Genomic DNA, 25,184 nt, shown 5'->3' on the forward strand with positions numbered 1-25,184 from the left:
ATAGACAAACTGAGCCCCCAAATTAACAGTTTATAGTCTTAAAAATTCCTAGCTATAGCTATAATTACAAATGAGAATTTTGAGACTGTAACTTTTCTAAACAGTTTTAGTCTTTGGTAATTCTGCTCTGGAGTACAATACCGTTTATAACTAGAATTCCTTATTAACTAAAATTAAGCAATTTGCACGTGAAATTAACAATATATCCCCAATTACATCATTGATATTTGGAGGTAAGTGCAATCTGTCCATGACCTTTCAGAAAAATACACATCACAGCTTTCTATAAAATTACTACAGCCACAGTTAGGCTAAGCCCTTTAAAATAGGACCCAGCTGAAATGTAATACTAGTGTATTATACTAAGTGTATTAGTGTATTAGTAATACTAGTGTATTATTACTAAGGTAGAGATACAGGTGCTTTTAAAATAAGGGAGAAAATAATTTTTTTTATGTAAGAAAACAATGATTTTAAAGAAAATCTTTTAAGCAAGGTATTCCTATAAAACCCCTCTTGTTCTGTTCCCTTAAAGAAATTATGTTCTTCTTAACTCACAGGAACCAGTGTGGTTCCCCTAAAGTCTATGTACCCCTTTAATCGGGCATGCTCCCCTACTGCACTAGATACTGTGGGGAGACTTTCTGGAATGTTCCTCCAGTGATTTAAGTGACTCACTCTCAGCACTGTAAGTACCAGAGGATGGAATTTCACTGCAGATTTTTACTTTGCTGCCTTGGTGGCACTCCAAAAGCAGAGGCATCACTCTCCTATCCAGTCTCTCCCCTGGGTTTCCCTTTCCCCAGGGCTAAAGGGTTTAGTTTAACATCACCTACTGGCCAGAAATTTCAGCCATCTGAGCACAAGACCTGAAATCAGCTGGTTGTCTCCTAAGGGGTACAGACTACAGGAAACCACTGACACCAGGGCCCCACAACCTTCAGTGGCTACTTAGCTAACTCAAAGGAGGAGAAGGGACTCTGAGTCTCCACGGTGGGTCCTGCCTATTGAAAGACTGCTCCAACTTTGCACAATCGTCATGGACAATGTCACCTCTTGTTTTCTAAAAATTCCATATTTTACCTATACGTAACCAATTTTTATCAAAAAGTTTTCAAGTATAGGATGTCCTATTTGTGTCAACTTCAAAGCCCGAGTAAGATACCTTAAAAAAAAATTATTCAGGTAAACTCCTGTTTGGAGCTGGTCCTTAAAAAGATAGCTTTAGTTATATGATCAGCTACCATTCTAAGTTAGAAGTTTTGAGATAAAATTTCAAAATGTGCATTTTAAATGAGAGAACAAATAACTGAGAAACAAAGAGACAAGTGTGAAATAATACCATGGTTCACTGAGAGATGAAAACAGCAGCATCGCAATAGCAAAATAGTAAAGGAAAAGTAAAACTGCCTGAAAACACTTGAGAATTCATATTCTTGCCAAATGCATGTAGTCAGTCTGAGGAAATAAGTGGGATTCAGGCTGAGAGAGTATCCTCAGCCTGAGAATAGAATCCTCAGAGAGATTCTATCCTCAGAGAGAGAATCCTGATTACTTTGAGATAACATACAATTAGCTTCAGAATGGAAATGCCCTCCTCTCTCTGCCCCACACTGGTTTGTTCCTGCATTGTGCCACATGTCCCCATCAGTCTGGTGCCATGTATGTCCATGCACGCACATGCCTCTTCCATTAATCTGTGAGCTCCTGGGGGCTGGGTGTGCACTCTCTTATTATATGTCACTCAAGAGTCAGCCAATGGCAAGATGTTGAACAATGATGAATTAACAACAGACAATAGTTGTAGGAGAGGACTGAAAGAGAAATTTATTAATCAGTCAAGTGGACAAAAAACCATTAAAAACTATATAGATTTCTAATCACAGTTCTGCACCTCAAGATTCCTCCAGACATTTCATATGCCAAAAAACAAAAACTAAACACCGCTTTTGAGTGGACTCTGACAGAGATCTAAGTTCAATGTCAAGCTCTTATATCCTAAGCCTACTTTCCTGGGACATAATAACAACGATAAGTAATGATAAGGAGTTGGATAAGGGTTTTTCATATAAAAGTGGTGACTTTTTAAAAATAGAAACTTACCATTCCAGTCTACAGCCATATTCAACAACTCTGATTCTCTTCCCGAGTCACATCTTAATCAGGCTCTATCCTAAGTCTACATCCTTTTATTTTATTATTTTTTTTTTGTAGTCTATATCCTTTTAATTATTGACATTCCATATACAACTACTTGTAGGGTTCCCTGCGACATTTATGCAGCTGGGTGGGATTAATTCAGAATCAGAAAAACAAACTGATTAAATAAGTGTATTTTGAAAACTTATGTTCCCTCTGTGAAGCCCAGGTATCTATAGATAAAAGATAGTTCTTCCCCTTAAGAACATTCCAATTGAGAAAAGCAAAGGATAAAAACAAAGAAAAAAGATCACTGATGGAACAAGAGGTAATAGGAAACAAGAAAGACCCTAAGAATTTATTGAGCTTCTTTCCCAAGTCAGGTATTTCTTACATGTTCTAAATTATAGACTCCACACAGCACCACATACCAAGAAATCTAAGCTTGTATTTAAGGTTCATAAGTGTCACACACATCAAAACAGGACCTAATGGTGACAGAGTGCTAGCAAAATATGATTTGGGTAGAAAAACACCCAAACTGCAAGTTCAATGGAGAGTACCCAAAGGTTAAGACACCCCCAAATAGCACTTCTGAGCACAGCCCCACAGACATCCAGGACTGCTAGTTCATAAAGTTACATGTTACAACATGTGCCAAACTGGGATATGGATACATTACCACATGCTTAATTTCAGGGAGAACTTGAAGAGACTCGAATTCTTTAACTTTTGCAGGATCTACATCTTCCTCCAGCTCCCATGTGCTTTCTTCATAAGGCAGAGAGCACCACTTCACCAAGTAATGCGTCACTTCCTGGTGAGAGATAGGAGAGGAATTTATGTTCAACTAGATTAAAGGGGTTGATCATACTCTGGCCAACCTCTGAAAAACCCACCCTATCACAGATCAATGCCATTAAAATAGACCACATGTTAACAAAACAAGCAAAATATGTAGTAAGAAGGGAAGGCTCCATAGGCGAGTCAAAATGATGGAACACCCACCTCTCCTGTTTCTGCATCTTTGGTGTGGGCCACCTCCAGGACGCGATCAACTTCTACGTAGTCTGGGTTGAACAAGTCTTCATCAGGCTAGTACAAACAAAGGAGAAGAATGAGAAAGCATCCCTCTTCCCTCAAAACCAACATCCTAGGTTTCATCTGTAAGTGACTTCCCACTCTGGGCATATCAAGAAACACAGAATGGAAGGGGTAGCTTGAGAATAAAAGTCACAGCACAGACTTTCTTCACTGTCCCCAAATCCTGCTCTCTGTGACTGAATTTATAGGTTACACCATGGCCAGAGTCACTCTCCTAATGGTCTTTATAGTACTGCACAAAAATCAGCCAAGGATTCCCTTTTTCTTACTGCTTCTCATCCCAAAGATAACCCTTGGAAACTGAGAATAAGTTGCTTTTTCTTCTTTATAGCAAAAATAGTAGCAAACACTGGAATGAGGCATGAGGGGAGTTTTTGGGGGTCCAATAATGTTCTATCTCCTGATCTAAGTGGCAGCTACACAGGTGTGTTTATTTTGTAAAAATTCACTGACCTGCACTCTTAGAATTTACCTTCATGTACATTATGCTTCCCCAAAAAATGTACTTACGAAACAGTAAGTATTCCTTGGAAATATTTAACCTATGTCTGGAGTAATGCTAGCTAAGTGCTTTAAGTCTCAAAACTACTTTATGAACTAGTTGCCATAACTACTTTACAGATGAGGAAACTGACTCAGAGAAGTTAAATAAGTAATGTGACCAAAGCCCACAGAGCTGTATGAACTGGAATGCTTACCCAGGTCTTTCTTACCCAGATGCCCTCCTCCTGGACTACCAGAATGTTCTTATTGTCTCTGTGGCTGGAAGGCACTTTGGGGGCTATCTAGTTTCATCTTCAACACAAGAATACTTTTTATAACATCCCTGGCAACCCTCCCTCAGATTCCATTATTCTCTATTTGGGAATTTACTGCCTCTAAGATCTGGCACTGCCAAGACAGTTTTACCTCTGTCTACTCAGTGGTAGCATCATGATCTTTATTACTATTAAATATAATCTAGTTTCTTTCCTATAGCTGGGGATCACTGGTGTTCCTGCTTCCCCCATAGCAGCAGTAACTAAGTTCATTCTTCTGCTATCCTGCCTCTTTAAAAAACTCCATCTGATCTGGGTGAAACTACTCAAGGCGTTCAGCTGTTCTTAGGAGTCCAAGTTTCCAGGTCCCTTCACTATGCAGAGCGCTAGCACTTATGAACAGTGGCCATGGGCCAGGCACTGTGCTAAGCACTCCTGTAAACCCAGTCATTTAATCCTCACAGGTGTTCTGTGAGGCTGATGCTACTAGGCTTTACATTGAGGATACTGGGTCTGAAGGAGCTTATGCAAGTGGCCCAAGGTGACCTAATTTAGTGTGTGTGTGTGGGGGGGGGGCAATAGCGTGAGCAGAACCTGCAGCCTGGTAAGTTGGCTCCAGAGCCCCGGATCCTAGCACTATGCAGCCTAGTTTCCACATCTGCTGACAGCCACTCAGCTGTGCTTCCTTTACTGGTGTTACAGTCGTCCTGCAGCTGCTTTCAGGTCTACCCTGAACCCTGATACTCAAGTGAACAGAACAGTCAGGAATGTTCTAAGATTACTGTGACTTTTTTTTTTTTTTTTTTTTTTAAGATTTTACTTATTTATTCATGACAGACAGGGAGAAGGGCAGAGACACAGGCAGAGGGAGAAGCAGGCTCTCTGCTGGAGCCCGACTGGGACTCGATCCCACACGCCGGGATCATGTTCCGAGTCAAAGGCAGATGCTCAACTGCTGAGCCACCCAGGCATCCCTATTGTGACTTCTTAAGCAGCTGCACACCCTCCTGCTGACCACCAGGAAACCTGTCATTTAACGGGCACTACCTTTCCTCCCTAGAACTGCTAGTCATTTTCTCTACTTTGAAGATTTTTAAAAATACATGTGATATTATATATATATTTACTGCCATTATATTTCATTCATCCTACCCTGTGCAGTAAACCTGAACTTTGATTTTGTCATCTAATCTCCCAAGATCGGGTTTGGTTTTCAGGAGTCTGGGTGGAGTCAGAACACGTCTACCCCTGCAGAGTGCGGGAAGCCTCTGTCTCTTGAGCTTGACTCTATTTCACAGGTGCCCTTGGCTACCTCATAAAGCAGCTGGAAATAATCGATATGAAGCCACTCTATCCAAAACTAAGTTATCATTGATCTCATAAGTATATTATTTATCCAAGTCATTAATAAAAATGTTGAACAGGTCAAGACTGAAGACAGTATTATAGGAACTACTCTCTACCCTTCCTCCTCCTCCATCTCAGGATGTTCTCCAATCTTTTCAAAAGCCTTTCCTTCCCACAAGAGTTATGGGCTCCTGGTACATTTTTTTTCTATATATTTTAACATAGTTTCAGCTCTCTATTCCCAACCCAGTAAAAATCACTCCCTTGGGAATAAAGCAGAAAACAGGCACATGGGGCTTTGTAGGCTATATTAGGGACTGTGGACTTTATTTCAAGAAAATGTGAGGCACTGGAGGGTCTGGAGCAGGAGAAGAGCTTAAGGCAAACTCCCTCCCTCACCAGGGGGCAGCCAAATAACTACGTAGCACTGACCCTGAGCCTGGTACCAGGGATAGAAATACAAGGAGGACATGTCCCCGTCTGTCTCATAGAGCTTAAAATGGAAGAGACATGTAAACAAGTTACTACACTGCACATACTTGCTAAAATAGAGGTACAAATAAAATATTCTAAGAACAGAGAAAGAGTATCCAGTGGTGCCTCAAAACGGTTTTCCAATTCTACTTGTCTTCTTCTTCTTCTTCTTCTTTTTTTTTTTTTTTTTTTTTATTTATGAGAGAGAGAGAGAGAGAGAGAGAGAGAGAGGGGCAGAGACACAGGGAGAGGGAGAAGCAGGCTCCATGCACCGAGAGCCCGATGTGGGATTCGATCCCGGGTCTCCAGGATTGCGCCCTGGGCCAAAGGCAGGCGCCAAACAGCTGCGCCACCCAGGGATCCCCTACTTGTCTTCTTCTTTCCCCAGTTCCCTATGACAAGAACAATGCCATGAGAAACCGTGTTCACATTCTTTAAAACAGTCCTGGGAAGGGATGGGGTCAAATGCTAAGGCTACAGACGAAAGACCCCACCCTGGAATGAGAAGAATGCTTACTGACATTATCCTGAAATAACTTTTTGTCACTTGAGGAAAAGGAGCACATCACAAAGAATGAGTTGGTCAAGTACTGTAGCCATGTACTGTAATTTGGGGCTCCTGACTGTACTCTTGAGGACTAGTGCTTGCAACTACATTTTAAGAATAATTTTTATGGCTTCTTTTCTTCAAAGGTATCTGTGTAAGATTTAAAACTACATACTGTATAGAAAAGAAAAAACAAGTCACCATAATTAACCAGAGAAAATGACATCAGCGTTTTCATGTAGAGTCAAGATATTTTCTATGCATTATATTATATGGTACCTGTTTTCTCCTCCACTCCCCAAAATGGAAATGCCCCTCACACTTCTAAGAGCCTGACATTTTCAACTAACAATAGTCTATGGCACTAAACCTTCTATGTCATTAACAACTGTCCTTCCATATCGTTTTTACTAGAGTAGAACAGTATTCTGTTCTATGGTACATACACAGAATTTAACAAATGTCTATTATCTGTGTTTGTTTGCAATTTTTCACCAATATAAATGACTGGATATCATAGCTAAGTCTGCACAAAAACTCAACAGTTTCCTTAGAATACATAACAGAATTAGAATTGCTGGGACAAAGGATGTGAAAATTTTGAGATATTTCACATCTGCTGCCATACTGCTCTACTGACAGGTGATTCTAGGTTATGTTCCCACCCACTAGATACAAGACTGTCTCTTCCTACACCCTTACCAGCAGTGAGGATTACTTATTTTTAAAACCTTCAAATATTTGGTAAATAAAAACTAGAAAATTACTATTTTAATTCAGTTTTTTTGATTACTACTGAAATTGACCACATTTTTATATGGTTAATAAGCATTTATCATTAAAATTATTTGTCGTGTGTGTGTGTGTGTGTATTAACAGGAAGGTTCCCATACTGGAGAAGACACACATACACATACACACACACATACACACATATACATACATACATATATTTAGGAGATACATGTATGTATGTAATGCACATATTTCCTAATTATTTACTTTAAGATTTGTTTAGTAGTATTTTCTAATATATAGATACTATAGATTTAACATCCAAACCCATCAATCTTTCCTCTCACTGTAGGTACCATACTTAGAAATAACCAAGTTTATATAAATTTACTTATTTATTTACTCTCTAATATTTTAGTTTTGTTTTTATTTTTTACACTCAAAGTTTACATCTTTTTGGATTTCTGTTTTAAGGACTGCAGGGGGGCAGGAAGGGGGGAAGGAATAAAAGTTTGGGGCACATTTCTCTTGCCCTAGCTATTTATAGATATTCTGATCAAGATGCACATTCTTATGAGTTGTCAGTTTGTAAGGTTCAATCCCTCTAACTTGGTGGATAATTTTTTCCCTTTGACTTAAATCTGGACTGGTTTTGCTGCAAATCAGTACACATTTAGCAATGTGACTTGAGCCACGAATCTGAACAGGACTTCGACTTTACTCAGCATTTAGTACTGTAAGAAAAGCAGTGGTCAAGTTAGTTGGTAAACAGTGCTTCACCTCAGTAAAAATGTGCTTCATCTGGGCTTGCTTATTCCTAAATCGCTTGATCTTCTGGGCGATGCGAGGATCCTTTTCCAGCTCTTCCATTGTGGCCCATTTACAATGTAAGTAGGAACTATCCAAAGACACATAAATTATGAGACAAGTGCAAACTATCAAATCACTGAGCTTTAAAGTGTTTCAGTAAACAAAGTGACCATCTAATCCAGAAGTAGTGGTTTATTGTGAAACTGCTAGAGATTGGGCTGAGAAAGGCCTTGTGGTAAGGGCAAAAATAGACAACAAAACAATGCAGCCACTCCAAACAACTGGTCCCTTTGCATCTTCTACAGGAACTGCCTCACAGCAGAGGGAGGGCTATTATCATCAATACACATTAGTGAAAGTGGGCACATTGCAGAGAAAGAAAGAAAAAGAGAGAGAGTGCAACCTATAGGACAGTGGTTTCTACCCTGGGTGCAATAAGAATGGTATAGGGCGTTTTTAGAAAGCACTGATCCTTGGGACCTCCTCTCAGGGTTCTAAGTCAGCTGGTCCTTGGGACCTCCTCTCAGGGTTCTAAGTCAGCTGGTCCTGAGGGGAGCAAGGGCTTCCCCAGTGACTGTGCAGCCAAAGGTGAGCACTACTGCCTAATGTGAACTTGAGTCAATTAACATCTATGGGTCAGGTCTCAGGGGCCATTCTTGGAAAGTACAGAAGATGATGTGATGAGGGAAAGGAAATTTCATTCATATAAAATGCAAATACAAATAATACATAAAAAAGACGTACAAATTTCTATACTTAACGTAGAATAGCTCCAAGTCAAATGGGGGCTCTCCTGGGTGAACCTGTAACCAAGAGCAAGCAGTTAACAGCCCACGTCCCCTCAGATCACCCTTAGGCAGCACAAGAAAACAGGTAAATCAACATCCCTGCCTGGTTTTAGTACAAAATTCTAGAGGATGTTTTCGCTTTCCCAGTTCTTTTCCTGACAGCTATTGAGCGGCTTTCCCAAATGACGAATCCACAGCCAGCTAGAAGGTTAAAAAAAAAAAAAAAGAAAGAAAGAAAGAAAGAAACTGATCCTCCTGGTGTCCTTGCAGGGTCCAGGCTAGGACAGTAATCAGCTTATCAGCAAACCAGCCTCAGGGCTCTGAGCAGGTGTCAGGATCAGAGCCGGCTGTGAAAGTAAAAACATGGGTCTTTGTCATGCCCCCCCCCCATCCTGAAACATCGGCGGTGTTCCCTCTCAAAGCAAGGAAGTTTGCTATCATAAATACTTGAAGATAAAATTGTGTTTTCACCAGGGCACACATATCCTTCACCCCTGGCAGGTTCTCTAAAGTATCCCTACAATGGCCCTGACATGTCTAAAGAAAAATTTCCCCAAAGGTTTTCAGTAGGACTCTTTCCATGTCTTCTTTTTGGCCCCCTGAAAATCTCACCCGGGCTACAGCAGCTAAGGGGGCAAATAACTTTTGCTAGGATCACTATGGAGGAAAAACACTATTTGGGGCTCTACTCTCAAATACTTAAGAATTTTATGACCTAAAATCTTCCAGGAGGGTAAAAATAAGCGTTGCCTTGCCAATGTTCTTGCCTAGCTCTCACTCCAGCCAGTCCGTTCCAGGTTCTCTAGCCAAATATCTCTTCACAGAGGGCAAAACCTGTGCTGGTGATAGGAAAAATGATACATAAGCCACCAACCTCCTGGACGGTCTTAGATGCCAGGATCTTCTCAATGATGTTTGCATCATCTTCTGGAGGCTCCTAGAGACAGAAAAGTGAAAAAGACAGAAAATTATTGGCACCCCAGAGACCAAGAAATAATTCTGTAAGAAATACTACAGCAGGTACTACCTTGTCCAGAAGTATACCTGTGAGTGCTGAGGCCTTCCTCCTATCAGTCTACAGAGTAATCAAAAGACCACAAACATTCTAACCTCTGGGCACAACGCTAACACTTTCCCCCTGCTTTCACATGAACAGAGAAGTTAACTCCGCTTTTCATATTCTTAATTTCAGATCTGTCTTTAGTATCACTAAAATTGGTCCTAGGACTTCCCTTTCCTGCCAAACCTGCCTACATGCTGCTGCATAAAATCTTCAGAAAGGTGTAACATTAAGGAGTCTGGGGCCCTTGGAATTAGAGAGTCCTAATTCTAACACCTACCAGCTACTGACTTTGGATAAGGCAATTAACACCTCTTAGTTTCCGTATCTATTAAAATAGTAGTTAAAAAAATACTTATCTCACTGGGTTACTGGGAGGATAAAATGGTATGTGAAAATATTTTTGGAACAGTAAGCACTGTGCAAATGCAAGGTATAATTATTCTCTACTAAATGATACCATCTTTCCCCTCTGTGCCTGGAAATGGTTGTTTCACTGATCATCCTTTGACTATAAATCCTAACTGAAAACAAATTAATTTCTTCCTTTCTACTCCAGATATACATCAATTTTTCTAGGCTCCTGAGCTGCATGAAATCTCTTTCTACAGAGTATTTGATTAAATAATGACAAACTTAAAAAGGGTGTGCTGAGTCAGAGCACTCTTGTGTTTGACATTCTTTTTAGGACTTTATTTGAGCTGTTCTATTTCAGAGGTTTCGTACGCACTACATGACCTTGTCAGATCTAGTAGAACAGTAGATGAGAAGAACACTCATCATGATAGCCCCCCAAAATAACTTGGGATCCTGATCAGAACTTTCCAAAAGGATGGCTTAGGCTACATATCACTGTCTTCAGTCCTACCCACTCTAGGGCTCAACTGTCTCAGAGCCATACCATTATAGAAAACATATTTTCTAAGATCTTTTTTAAAAAAAAAAAAAGATTTTATTTATTTATTCATGAGAGAGAGAGGGAAAGAGAGAAAGAGAGAGAGAGAGAGAGAGAGAGAGAGAGAGAGAGAGGAGGCAGATACACAGGCAGAGGGAGAAGCAGGCTCCATGCAGGGAGTCTGATGCAGGAACCATCCCCAGGACTCCAGGATCACACCCTGGGCCAAGGCAGGCGCTAAACCGCTGAGCCACCCAGGGATCCCCCTCTAAGATTTTTTTTTTTAAAGATTTTATTTATTTATTCATGAGACGGGGAGGGCGGGGTGGGCAGAGACACAGGCAGATGGAGAAGTAGGCTCCATGCACAAAGCCCGATGTGGGACTCGACCCAGGGACTCCAGAATCATGCCCTGGGCTGAAGGAAGGTGCCAAACTGCTAAGCCACCCAGGTATTCCCCCCCCGCCCCCCACCTAAGATCTTAAATAAAGCTTTCCCCCAAAGAAATAATAGAGGAAAGGAAAAAAAAAAAAAAAAAGATGAGGAAGGCAGATGGTAAAAAAGAAGTATGGAGATCAGCAGGCATTGACAGATGCTCCCAAAGGTTACAAATATTTATTACATTCCCCTAGACACATGGCAGTGTGCTAGGTGCCATGCCAAAGTTAATCCAAAGTGACAAGAGTCTTTTCCCACTGCTCAACAAGAAGACAAGTGAACTGTGCCTAGTAGGAAGAAGGGATGGGAAGACAAGCTAAGCTTTTGTTTTTCTGCTCAAGTATTTATTTTGACTTTTTTTTTTTTTTTTTTTGAGAGCGTGAGCATGTACATGCAAACGTACACAAGGAGGGGATGACAGTGGGAGGATGGGAGTGGGGAGAGGAGCAGAAGGGGAGAGAGAGAGAGAGAGAGAGAATCCCAAACAGGCTCTAGCTCAGTGAGGAGCCCAACACAGGGCTCAATCTCATGACCTTGAAATCATGACCTGAGCCAAAATCAAGAGTCAGATACTTAGCCAACTGAGCCACCCAGCTGCCCCTGTTCTGTTGATTCTTTTTTTTTTTTTTTTAAGATCTTATTTATTTATGAGAGACACACAGAGAGAGGTAGAGACATAGGCAGAGGGAGAAGTAGGATGCCTGAGAGAGGTCTGATGCTAATGCCTTGAAAAGGCCCAGTAGCTAATGCCTTGAAAAGGCCTGGTGACAAGAAATATTTGCTGAATGCTAAACACAGCAAGAGGGAAAGAGAGGAGACACATGACGAAATAAAGCATCAAACTCACCGGGGTCAGATATTGGAAACAGTTGTTATTCTTAATCTATGTCATTTAATTAAAAAGCCTTCCTCTTCTCCAGATACTCGGACCTATCTAATACCGTTTAACAGCAAATGGCTAGAGCTAGGTGTACTTTCTCAAGCTCCCAATCTTGGAGCCAACGGAGCTCTATGGCAAGTGTGTCGTGAGCAAAGGAACATTGCTAGGTTAAGAGAAAGTAGATTAATGAACTAACTTCCTAACTTCCTACTTCACTTCCTTCCTAAATTTCTTCCACATTTCTTTATTGAATATCTTTTATGTTTATTCACTAGTCTTATAGAAATAGATGTGCTAGAGTCTTCATCAGCAAGGAACTGCCATATATGTTAACAAAACACTTTAAAAGTTATTAAGGTAGGCATTTATATGTAGAGATCTTCTATGTACAACTGATGGATTTTTACATATACACTTGTATAAATACCACCTAGATCAAGTTACATAACATTTCCATCGTTCAAGAAGACTCGTGCCCCCATTGAAAGTAACCACTATTCAGACTTCTACTACCACTGATTAGTTCTGCCTATTACTAAACTTCATGTAAATGGAATTATATAGTATATGGTTCATTCTTCTGTAGCATACTATTTTGTTGTATAAACACACTACCATTTATTTATCTATCCATTCTACTGCTGAGGAATATTCAGGTTGCTTCCAATGTTCATATAAATTGTATGCCTTTTGGTCGACAAATACACTCATTTATCTTAGATATATACATAAAAGTGAAATTACTAGGTCATGAGGTAGGTTATATGTTTAGTTTTAAAGAATATTGTCAAAATTTTTTCCAAAGTAATTGTAACAATTTTTACACCCACCAGCAATGTATATAGGAGGAGTTCCAGCTGACTTGATAGCTACTCTTGTGGATATTGTAGTATTATCTCTCTAACTCCTATCTCCCTGATAACTAAGGATGTCAAGTACCTTTTTTATGCCTCTTGGCAATGTGCTTAACTTCTCTATGAAGCTCCTACTCAAGTCATTTTCCTATTTTAAGAATTATCCTTTGTTTTTTTTTTTTTAATTTGCAAGAGTTCTTGACACATTTCTGAATAAGAGTTCTGCCAGTTATAGAGAATACAAATATTATTTACCAATCTATGGTCTGCCTTTCAATTCTGTAAATGTGTCTTTTGATGAACAGAAGTTCTACATAAATCCACTTAATCAATCTTTTCTCTTACGTATTCTTATGTCCTGTTTAAAGAATCTTCCACCCTCCCCAAAGTCATTCATTAAGCCACATAATTTAAAATTTTCTTGTAGCCACATTAAGAAAGTAAAAACAAACAGATGAGATTAATTTTAATAAATATACTTAAGCTGATATATCTAAAACTTTATCATTTCAACATATAACCAATGTAAAATTATTAATGAAATACTTTATATTCTTTCTTCATACTAAGTCTTTAAAATCCAATGTGTACTTCACACTTAAGACACATCTGAATTCAGACTAGCCATATTTCAAGTGCTTAATAAGCCACAGATGGCTAGTAGGAGCTCTACTGAGCAGTACACCTCTATTTTGTTCCACTGATCTACTTGTTCTTAGGACAATGCTATGTCTTCATTATTATAGCTTGACTACAAGTCCGCATTACAACTTAGTTCTTTTTAAAGATTCCCTTGGTTATTCCAGGTCTTTGGTGTTTCTATTATCAATTTTTTTTTAAGATTTTATTTATTTATTCATAGACAGAGAGAGAGGCAGAGACACAGGCAGAGGGAGAAGCAGTCTCCATGCAAGGAGCCCGATGTGGGACTCAATCCCGGGTCTCCAGGATCACACCCCAGGCTGCAGGCGGTGTCAAACAGCTGCGCCACCGGGGCTGCCCCTCTATTATCAATTTCTATCAAAAAACACCCTGCTTAGATTTTGACTGGGACTGAATTACAGACATCTCAACCGTATTCAATATATGTATATCATATAAGGTTCCATTTATTTAGGCCTCCTTTAATTTCTTTCAGCAATGTCTTTCTATAGAGAGAGTCTGTGTATCTTTTGAGTTATTCCAGGATATCTAATATTTTTGATGATGTTACAAATGGCAATTTAGTTTTCCTTTCCTGATTTCATGTTGCTAGTTTATAGAAATAAAACAGATGGTTTTGTATATTGTTTTTGTATCCAACAATTTAGCTAAATCTCCATTTTCTTGATTCTAATGGTCAATTCTGTTGAAATTTCTTTCTCTTTTTTAAGATTTTATTTATTTATTCATGAGAAACACAGAGAGTGAGGCAGAGACACAGGCAAAGGAAGAAGCAGGCTCCCAGTGGGGAGCCCAATATGGGACTCTATCCCAGGACCCCGGGATCACAACCTGAGCTGAAGGTTGATGCTCAACCACTGAGCTACCCAGGTGTCCCCAATTCTGTTGAATTTTTTTTTAAGATTTTATTTATTTATTCATGAGAGAGAGAGAGAAACAGAGACACAGGCAGAGGGAGAAGCAGGCTCCTTGCAGGAAGCCTGGATGTGGGACTCGATCCCAGGTCTCTAGGATCACGCCCTGGGCTAAAGGCAGCGCTAAACTGCTGAGCCTCCCGGGCTGCCCTGTTGAATTTTCTATACACAATCATGTCATCTACAAATAATGAATCTTACTTCTTTCTTTCCGATCTTTAAACTTTTTATTTCATGTTCCTTACTGCAGTAGCCAGGACCTCCAGTGCATTTCTGAATATAATGATAATAGTGGAATTTTTTTTATTTCAAAAAGTCAAGGGTAAAGTACTCAATATCATACCATTTAATACAGTATTGGTACTGTTTTTATCTACTGGTTTTTCAGTCTGGTTTTCTATAGTTTCAGATATGCCTGCGTACGGTTTTCATTTTTGTATTTTTCCAGTATGGGAGCTAACTGATGTTGAATCCATTGGTTGATATCCCCCATCATTTTATGGGGGGGAAGGGTTTCCTGGCCACTAATTTTATCCTCAAGCACTCCTCTACCCCCAGCTCTCCCCCATGCCTATGACTCTAATCAGATATACCACTAACCAATTACACCTTTCCACTGCACCCCAATTGTTTCTAATGCTCTGTTCTTTGCATTCTTTTTTCTCTCTAGGCTTCAGGTTAGAAATTTTCTATTGATTGTTTTCAAACTCACAAATATTATCTTCTGATGTATCTAATCTGCTTTTTAAGGTCATCCGCTGTGTTCTAATTTTTACAACTGGAATTTTCAGTTCTAGACAGTTGATCTGATTCTCTTTACAGATTCATTTCTCTAATCAAATTCTTCACCTTAAACCTTTTTTTTGCCCATCTTCTTTTATTTTCTTTCACATAACATAGTTATATTTTTAGAGATTTTTTTTAAAATGTATTTTTATTATTTTTTATTTTTTTAAAGATTTTATTTATTTATTCATAGACACACACAGAGAGAGAGAGAGAGAGAGAGAGAGAGAGGCAGAGACACAGGCAGAGGGAGAAGCAGGCTCCATGCAGGGAGCCCGACGTGGGACTCAATCCTGGGTCTCCAGGATCACACCTCAGGCTGCAGGCGGCGCTAAACCGCTGCACCACGAGGCTGCCCAAAAATTTATTTATTTGAGAGAACGAGAGACAGCACAAACAGGGAGAAGGGCAGAGGACGAGGGAGAAGGAGAAGCAGACTCCCCACTGAGCAGGGAGCCCAACACGGGACTCAATCTTGGGACCACATGATCATAACCTGAGCCGAAAGCAGACACTGAACTGACTGAGCCACCCTGGAGCCTCAACCATAGTTATTTTCTAAAGTTCTTTTCTGCTAACTCCAATATCTGGATCGTCTAAGGTCTGCTTGTATTATATATATATATGTGTGTGTTCTCTTGCCTTATTAGTCCCATTTTTTCCAGTCTTTTAAAATGTCTGGTAGTTTTTTACTTAGGGTAGAACTTGTGAATAAAGGAACCATAGCAGCTCCAAACAATATTTTCCACAACTACTTCCTATTTTCTCTTAGACAAACATGAGACTGAATTGGGTCAGGCCTGGGTTACCATTAAAATTTAGTCCATCTCTTGTTTTACCCTGTTTCTTGACCATGAATGTCCAAGGTGACCAATGGAGTCTGGTAGGTCTTTTTACTCTTGATCCCTGAAGTCTCCAATACGAAGCATGTTAAAAATCTCTCTTAAGGGAGAATCCACTTTTCTACACTTTCTACAGTAGGCCCATCCCTTTAGTGAGATTTTCCCTCAAGGTGCCACGAGACTGTGAGATTTTAATCTGCCTTCTTCTGGGTGAGCTACTAACTTCTTGGACTACCTCAGAATTCAACAAGTCTCCCAGGGAAAGCCCCTTGCTTTGGGGAATTCCTCTAGTTTCCAATCATTTCAACAGCCCTATAATCTACTACCAGCAGGGTCAGATGGTTTCTCTTCAACCCAGAATAGTGTGTTTGTGCCAAGCCTGATCGTCAACCCATGCCCAGAACTGAGGAATATTTCCAGAGAAGAAACAGTCTCTGGAATTGTCGGCTCATCTAGGAATAGCTCTATGCTGTCTGGAATTTTAGTTCATCTAATTCTTGTTGCTTCCCCAGATATCAGATGTCTTTTAAAATATTCTTTGCAATATATCTTTTTTTTAGTTGCAGTGAGTGTTACGCTGCTATGACCTAATGTATCTTCCATGAAGTAGGAATCCTCCACCATCAACTCTAATTTCTGGAGCTTCCTAGGGCCTACTTGTTACTCTTTTCTAGCTATACTCATTTTCCTGGTGATTTTGTCCAGTCTCATGGCTTTAAATATGGGCTACATGGTAACACCAGCCAAGTTTATGTATCCAGCTCAGAACCTCCTCTTAATTCACAGACTCATAGATCTACTTGTGACTTGCCATCCTCACTTGATTACCTCAGAACTATTTTATACTTAATGCCTACAAGTAAACTCCTCTTATCCTGCAGTTTTCTCCAACTGAGTGACAGGGAACTCTATCCTTCTTGGTGTTCAAACCAAAAATCTTGGAGTAATCCTTGACTCCTTTTCTTTCCACATACCACGTCTGATTAGCCAAGAAATCATGTAGGCTCTATTTTCAAAATATGTCCAGAATCCATCAGTTTCTCACCACCTCTTCTACCTTGGTCTAAAACCATCTTCATTTCTCACCCAGATAATTCCCAAAAGCCTGCTAACTAGTCTCCCTGCTTCCACTCCTGCTCAACTAGTCTAATTGTAATACAACTTTCAGAATGGCCCTTTTTATTATGTCCCTCTTTTGGCTTAAACTGCTTAAAAGGCTTCTCTATTAACTCAGAGTGAAATCAAAGATCTTTCTCTCGCTCATGACTCCCTTGCTCCTTTACTTTCTTCAATTGCTCAAATGTTACCTTTGTGAGGCCAAAACAGACACCTCTATTTATAAGTGCAACCCTCATTTCATCAATTCCATATTACTCCTCTTCTGATTTTTGTTCATAGCACTTACTACTATGAAAAACTGCACAAATTTTATTATTTTTTGGTTTATTCCCAGCCTCTCCCTAGTTATTTCCACCTTTTGGAAGCTCTGAGCTTCACTCTTTGGCCTCCTATCCTACGAGATTCAAAATGCAGCAAATGTGAGGGAGAGAGCACTTGCATGGTTTTGCAGGCTTCCTCTCCATTTGTTGTGGCTCCCTCTGTGAGAGTGGGGATTTTTGTCTCTTTTGTTCCCTGAGATTATCTCCAGCATGAAATAGTCCTTGGCATGTAGTAGATACTCAATAAGCATTTTTGACTTAACAATGCTCAATAAGCATTGTTACAAGATTTTGCAATACATTATTATAATAGCATAAAGCAAGTGTTATGGGAACACAGAAGATAGGGCACCAAGTTAGATCTCTGTTAACCAGCATCAAACTTTCATAATTGCTGACTACCTTTCGTACCCACTCACTCCCAAGCATGTACAATCCAGACTAGCCAGGGAGCATTCATACATGTACAAACATGCTAAAAGGAACAATTATCTCTTCCTCACTATCAAATTATTTCAAACATTCTTATTCATTTACCATGAAGAATAGAAAAAGATGGTTTGTAGTGGTAGGATTCAGAAGGCTATTCGGAGTTTTTAATTAGGACCAGCCAAATCCAAGGAAAAGTTAACACATGAACAAGAAAGGACAGAACTTTAAGTAATAAAAGGATGGGGGGCTTCAAACATTCTTCACCGTAGAAGATTCCCAAGTAAAAATTAAGGAATTTGAAATAAAATTTCAAGTTATCTTTTCGTACTGGTTAAAGAAAGGAGGATGAACACTAACTCCTTAAAAAAAAAAATCAGTGGTTATCATGAAAATACTGAGAGCAGGTTTTACCCTATCTAATAAAAGGAAAAGGAAATAGCATGTCCAAAATACACATCAAAGTAGGAAGGAAACTAGAAAATCAGGACTTTACTAAACAGAGATTGTGCATAAGCACGATCGTGTGTGTATAAACACTCAGTGTATACAGATACACACAGATATAAACTAAATCTGCTTGCCAAACACACTTCCATAACAACCATCTGTTCTCAGCTACTTGGAATTTTCTCAAATTATCCTTCAAAGAAGGCCATTTTAATTCATTCTCTTTCATGTCAGAGATTCATATAATTTAAACTTTTTTTTCTTAGGGAACATTTCAAAAATTTTCAACCCAAGTTGCCCCCAACCTCAACCAACCACCTGATTTATTTCTATTTAGGTGGGCAAAAAGGAGAGGCTCTAGCAGGAAGCAAATCACTTTTCAACTAATCAAATATTGACTTAGTGCCATGGAGGGCACAAAAGTAGCATCAAACAAGATGGTCAGTCTTCGGGGCTTATGTTCATGCAGGGAAAGCAACATAAAACATTTTTCTTAGAAATGTCTCAGGGTTAATTCTAATTGGTAAGACAGTAATTCTAAGTCCACAAGCATGCAGAAAGCAAGAACAACTTGGATTTCACAGAAAGGTGAGGTTTTAGTGGGGACCTAAGGAATGGTGGTTTATAAGAAGACAAGAAGGAAGGAAAGCTGAAGTGAACCCAAGGATTAAAGAATGAGTCCACAGGAAAACAGGATGCATATACTGTACTAAGTATACTAAGAATACTAAGTAAACAGTCTTGGTAGAACAAAAGCATTACATTGAATGAGGAAGAGAAATAAATGAGGGTAAATAGGTAGTCTGCAGCCACATTTTTTAAAAAATCAGGCGAGGTGAGAGGCACCTGGTCAGTTAGGCATCCAACTATGATCTCAGCTCAGGTCTTAATCTCAGGGTCATGAGTTCAAATCCCATGTTGGGCTCCATGCTGGGCATGGAGACTACTTAGGAAAAAAAAATCAGGCAGGAATTTTGACTTAATATAGGAGTTAAGAAGCAATCACCCTAGAGTGCAGAGCAGTCCACCCATAGCTCAGGGGAACTAAGGGGATTCCTGGGGAAGGAAACAACCTGGCTCAGCCTGCCGGGCATAGCACAAAGCCAGACGAAACAGAAGGTGCTGACTGCAGAGACACAGAATGAGGCACAGGAGGGCACAGGGAATTTAATTAAAATTAAAGTCCTCTGTTTTAAAAGGCAAAATCATACAAACTGCACAAACCACAGGAGGCAGGAACTGAGACAGCCTTGTAAAAATCTATATACTGGAAATTTACAACTACTACAAAAGTTTGTCTCTGTTCCAGGCACCAACATCCATTTGACAAAGAATAAGAAAGCAGAATCACAGTCAGGATGGACACCTACTTCCTGTCCCAGAATCCCATATCCCAATCAGGAGACTGTCCTCTATACTCCAAAGCAGGGTGGTGCTACCCTGCCAGTCCTGGGCTACAGTAAATCATGTGTAGAGATGTTTTTAGCAACTCTCCACTAGGTAACTAATGCTGAGGCTGCACTCTGGGGCTGGGCCAGGGGCCAGGAGCCACAGCATCAGACACAGCATGCTAATAAGACAGTGCACAGAAACGCAAGGGGGAGCAGCAGGCCTTTTTGGTGTTGACTCCACACCCTTCTCTGCCCTGAGCCGAAGCCAGCAAGCAGGCAGACACCCAGCCGAAGGGCCTCGAGAGAAGGACACAAGAAAAAGCCTTAACTTCCTCAACTGATTTTCTGTGCCACGGGGCGCTGAGGATTGTCTAGAATCCTAGATGAGATTCATGGCTTTCAAACTCTGCATCAGCCTGGGAAATCTTTGTTCAAACCTCACCAGGAAGTCCCAAATGTAAACCAGATGCAAGTGCAACCGTGCAGCAGCAGCTAGTAGGGCTCTGCTAAGCACTGCCTTTGAAACCTGCTCGGCCCCCTGCAGGCTGTCCTAGCTGTCCTGCCAGCTAGGCCCCCGCCTGGGGCGCAGGGGCCAGATAGCCAGATCGCCAAGCTTGCCAAACCCCATATCAGGCTTCTTTTGGCCTTAGTAACAACTTTTAAGGCATAATTAATGCAAATTCAGATTCTATCTTATGTTTTACCACAGATTAGCTCTCTTTTTGTTGTTCCCTGAAGAGAATAAAAAGAGCCTTGTTAAGATATGTAGAATTTCCTGAATTATTTCTATCAGATGAGCTAACACTGCCCTTCAGGTACCACGGAAGAAGTCATAACAGCAGCTGAAATATAGTTAATGGTGGGCTAAATAGCTACTAGGAGAAAATAAATTCCCCCGTAGTGTTTTAACTATCAAACCCACCATAACCTCTCCAAGGAAGGGACAACCGCTCTGGAATAATAGAATCCTATCGCCTCATAGCAGTCTTGCAAGGACTACCCTTGACTCTCTGCTTGAAGAGTACTGCATTGACAGAACATCAAATCACTATTCCTATTAAATGTTGTGTTCATTGCCTGGATAACTCCTGGCAGAGAGACCTGAAGTGTTGTGTTCATTGCCTGGATAACTCCTGGCAGAGAGACCTGAAACCAACTCTTACATGCTAGTCACTGGTCAGCTGCTGCCAGGTTATCCCAGGACCAGGATGCTTCCGTGACGTTCCTTGACCATGACCCCTGCTCCTAGCTACTTTCCATGCAAACTCAGGATGAAAGGATATGCGAAATTATGTGAGGATGCTTTAAGCTGGAGGCAAGGTGGTTTAAACAGATAAAGTATTCTCACTGCAGTAAGCTGTCCTAGCACCCGGGAGGAAGGACAGGTATTTGTGCTCTGCTGTGCACGCAGAGCGTGAACTCTGCCAAGTCAGCGACAGTGACTCCGTAACAACAGCCAGGCTGTGTCCCAGAATGTGCTGCTGCCAATGATGCTCCTCCTATATGCACAGCCTCTATCTTCTTTTCCTTCTAATGTCTTCTCTGTCAGCTCCTTGGCACAGACCTTTTCAACATTTACCTCTCTTCCTTCTAGCATCTGGATATCAGGTCCCTCTTTCCCCTTGAAACTGCTGCCAATGGAAATCCCTAAAGCACAAAGAGGGCCATCTTGCTTCTCTGCTTAAACCCTCACTCGGTGCCCCCACACCACCCCCATTATTTGATCTTTACTATAAAGACCAAATACTTTAATATCTAGGGATTGCAAAATGTGACTCTTCCTACCACTCAGGGGCTCATCTCCCACCACTCTTCAGATCACCCCCAATACCCAGCTGAGCTTGTCTGTCTATCATGCCTAGTTCATGTTGGAAATGCCTCTCCTAAAATCCTGACCTCCTCTCTTCCTATCCACTCCCCCTTCTGTGTAGCCACTGTATCTAGCACATTCTTCTTTTTTTTTTTTTTTTTTTTCCAGAGAGAAAAAGAGCACATGAGCAGTGGGAGAGGGGTAGACAGAGAAGGAGAGAGGGAATCTTAAGCAGGCCCCACACCCAGTGTGGATCCCAACAAAGGGCTCCATCTCACAACCCTAAGATCATAACCTAAGACAAAATCAAGAGTAAGACACTTAACCGACTGAGTCACTGAGAAGGCCCCCTTCCTTTATAAGATTTTATTTTTAACTAATCCCTACACCCAACGTGGTGCTTAAACCACAACCTCAAGGTCAAGTCACATGATCTACTGAGACTGAGCCAGCCAGGCACCCCTCTAGCACATTCTTCTAAGGCTACACTAATCACAGTGTTACACAGCCATATACCTCCTCTCCTTAGAGCCAGGAACCATGCCTTGACACTTATCCTTGTATCCTAGGACCTGGTCTTGCAAGGACTGTTAATACACATTTATTGATGCCAAGTTCCAACTGTAATTACTACTGCATGTGATTTCATTCACTGAATGGCTATTTAGTATGTATCAGACTTCTATATTCTAATGAGAGAGACAAAGAAAATGAAATCAGAAATCAGAGCACAATTATTAGTTGTATTACAATGCTATGAAGGAAACAAATAAGGAGTGAAATTCAGAATCACTAGGATCAGGAAGCAGGGATCTACTTTAAACAAAAAAGTCAGGAAAGACCTCTGGGGAGAAATCATCTTAGCTTAAAAGATGGAGAACCAAGCCATGTAATGCATGTGGAGAAGAGCATAACAAGGAAAGGGACAATATGGGTGAAGGCCAAGAGGTGGGAGAGATCTGCTAACTCAAGGCCAGGGAGCAGGGAGAGGGTCGCTGCTATGCCAAACAAATGTGATGCCATGGGAGAATCCTGCTGGGCATGGCAGGAGATGAACTTCATCCTAAGTGGAAGAGGAAGCCAAATGAAGATTATAAGCAGCGGCTATAATGACCTAATTCAGCTTCAGCAAAGAGCCACAGAACAGGTGTGTCAAGCAGGCCAAAATGACTTAGGCCGGCACCCTAATCCAAAGACTGTACCTCTGCCTGCCAAGCCAGCGTAGATGCCGAGAGGGCAGATGTTCGGCCAGCTCCAAGAACAGCGATTGTTTCCCCATCATCGTCCACCACTTTGAAGTCCAGATCCTCGTTGTATTTTCTGCGCTTCACCTGCCGTCCAGAGCGTCGTTTCTGCAGGGCAAACACACCCATCAGAGAGATGCTGTGTGAGTCAAATGCAAAAGCTTGCATGAGAAAGAATATACTCATCTACACTCATTAACATGGACGGGAGGCCTTTCCTATTTTACAAAAGAAATCTTCCTAAAACACAACTCTTTTAAGAATTAAATTCACTCAAAATGAAATCTAGCTGAGGGAGGAGATCCAAATTGCCAAGATGCCCTGAGAAGAAGGTATAGTCTCAGAATCCAGTGAGATGTTTTGTTCATCAATGACAGTGACTTTTTTTCTCCCTTCTGGAATCAGCTTCTATTCTAGTACAACAGGGATAGGAAATAAACTCCAGTATCTTTCAGATCTCTTCCAGATGGAAGCTCTGATTTTGGGGTAATATGACAATTGTTTTGGTTTTGGTCAAATTCACCATACTTACCATATATTCTTAAAATACTAAGTCATACTAGTTTTATAGGACTTACTTTGAGAATCTCATACCACTCCTTGAAATGCAAGGAGACATCTTTAAGTGTGACAAAACAAGATTCATGAGTCACCATCTGAGGACTCATCTATAATTAAGTAACTTGTGACCTTTTAGAAAGACAACATTCTACAACAAACCAGCCCAGTGGCTTTCCTCAAACAGGAAAGCACATGGTTCATCCCATGTATACATCATATCCAAGCAGCAGAAACACTTCTGGGAACCATTCACCAGCTGGTTCTTTCTCCAATACTTCAACCTTAAGAAGCAAAAACAAAAGCCAAACACTACCTCACTTATTTTTAAAAAACATACGTTCTGGACCTCTGTGTTCCCACCATTTCTTCCCTAGGTCACCTCTATGACATTTAATTTTACATGAGGGATCACATATGAAAACCTGCTCCCCAACCCCATGTATAGATCATCATCCTGGAAACACTCAAACCCCAGCTAACTCCCATCAGTCGGACATACCTCCTGCTCTGCCCATCAGGACACCTGACAGTCACTAGCCTGAGTTCAAAGGCAGTGAGGGGGGTGTCTCTGCTCTGACACCTAGACACTACTGCTTATTACCACTGTGACATTAGAAGTTAACACCTTCCTACAATAACACCCTTCCTAGGAATCTCTGAGGGTTCAGAGGATACGTGAAAGTACAGCAGTTAGATGATTTTACATGATCCCTTTGCAGCAGCATAGCCCAGAGAAACTGTTGTGACTATCAGAGGAAATAACACTTTCAAATATCAGAACTCCTATCCAAGACAGGTTGCCTCAACTTAGGAAAAAATCCCTACCAATGTCATGGGCTCACTTAGGAATAGTTCTAGAAATCTCACTCAGGTGAGAAACTCCTTGTTTCCATATTTGGCCATACTTCCTTAGCTATTTTGGCAAAATGAATACATACATCCCTGACTTTTCCAGCATCTGGGATTATGAAAATGTCCTTATGCAAACTGGCTCAGCACTCTGAGCCCTAAAAGCATTACCTACATGGCAAGTCAGGCCCCCCAAGCCTTACCCAGAGTGCCCCACAATTCCATTTTCCATATTCATTCTTTCTGCAGCCTAATATCATGCTATTTCCCAAGAAGGAAGCAAACACCACTAAAAAACCTTGGGAGATCATTAGTGTAAGGATTAGGATGCTAGGGGAAAAAGCCTGTGATCTTTGGTGCTCACCCACCCAACAGTGAAAGGCCAGCCCAGGGCTGTACATAAGGAGTGTGGGCTAGAGATGGAGAGAGAAGGGCAAGGCAACAGGACCCGTGTCAGCCATAACTTCCAGCAGGGCTCCCGGTCACAGCTGTACCTGGCTGTCTGCAGACTCAGTGGACTCCTCAGGACTCCGCAGGGATGAGTTCGGCAGGCCCTGATCCAGCTCTAAACTCTCCACTGTGGTTTCACTTTTCCTCTTTCCTTTCTTCTTTCTCTCCACTGGGGTTGGTCCTTGCTCCTTGCTACAAGGAGAAATTCAGAATTAAAACTCTTGGGCAGTTTTAAAAACTAAGAGTTCTCACATGATCAAAGTTATGATAGCACATCCTGGAATTCTTGTCCTAGGGTAGGCTTTAATGGGGAATCTACAAGACTCTTCCCAGAACTACACAGAAATATGGGAAGAAATATCTACATGGCTTGATGCAGAATTCACTTTTTTACGTTCCTATCATGGCTACTATGGCTATGATTAATGTGGTAAGAAATAAAATAATATTAACATCTCCAAAAACCTTACTTTGGTTTACATAAATGTCCTGTCTAGTAAGTTTAATTGCTAGATATTAAGAATCAA

The 25,184-nt window shown here is 40.8% G+C and overlaps 1 protein-coding gene across 6 annotated transcripts in view; it reads right to left on the bottom strand.

Annotated features, from left to right (window-relative positions):
• CHD6 (chromodomain helicase DNA binding protein 6) overlaps nt 1-25,184 on the bottom strand; it is a 203,842-nt gene that overhangs the window by 92,892 nt on the left and 85,766 nt on the right. For all 6 annotated transcript variants that reach the window (XM_038572337.1, XM_038572333.1, XM_038572336.1 and 3 more), the window contains 7 exons: nt 24,702-24,849; nt 22,756-22,905; nt 9,577-9,639; nt 8,659-8,717; nt 7,885-8,002; nt 3,148-3,234; nt 2,822-2,956 (listed from right to left, as the gene is read on the bottom strand). In XM_038572337.1, the coding sequence (XP_038428265.1) occupies nt 2,822-2,956; nt 3,148-3,234; nt 7,885-8,002; nt 8,659-8,717; nt 9,577-9,639; nt 22,756-22,905; nt 24,702-24,849 (760 nt within the window). The remainder of the gene's footprint in view (nt 1-2,821; nt 2,957-3,147; nt 3,235-7,884; nt 8,003-8,658; nt 8,718-9,576; nt 9,640-22,755; nt 22,906-24,701; nt 24,850-25,184) is intronic.

This window comes from Canis lupus, chromosome 24, assembly GCF_011100685.1.
Source record: "Canis lupus familiaris isolate Mischka breed German Shepherd chromosome 24, alternate assembly UU_Cfam_GSD_1.0, whole genome shotgun sequence".
NCBI lineage: Eukaryota > Metazoa > Chordata > Mammalia > Carnivora > Canidae > Canis > Canis lupus.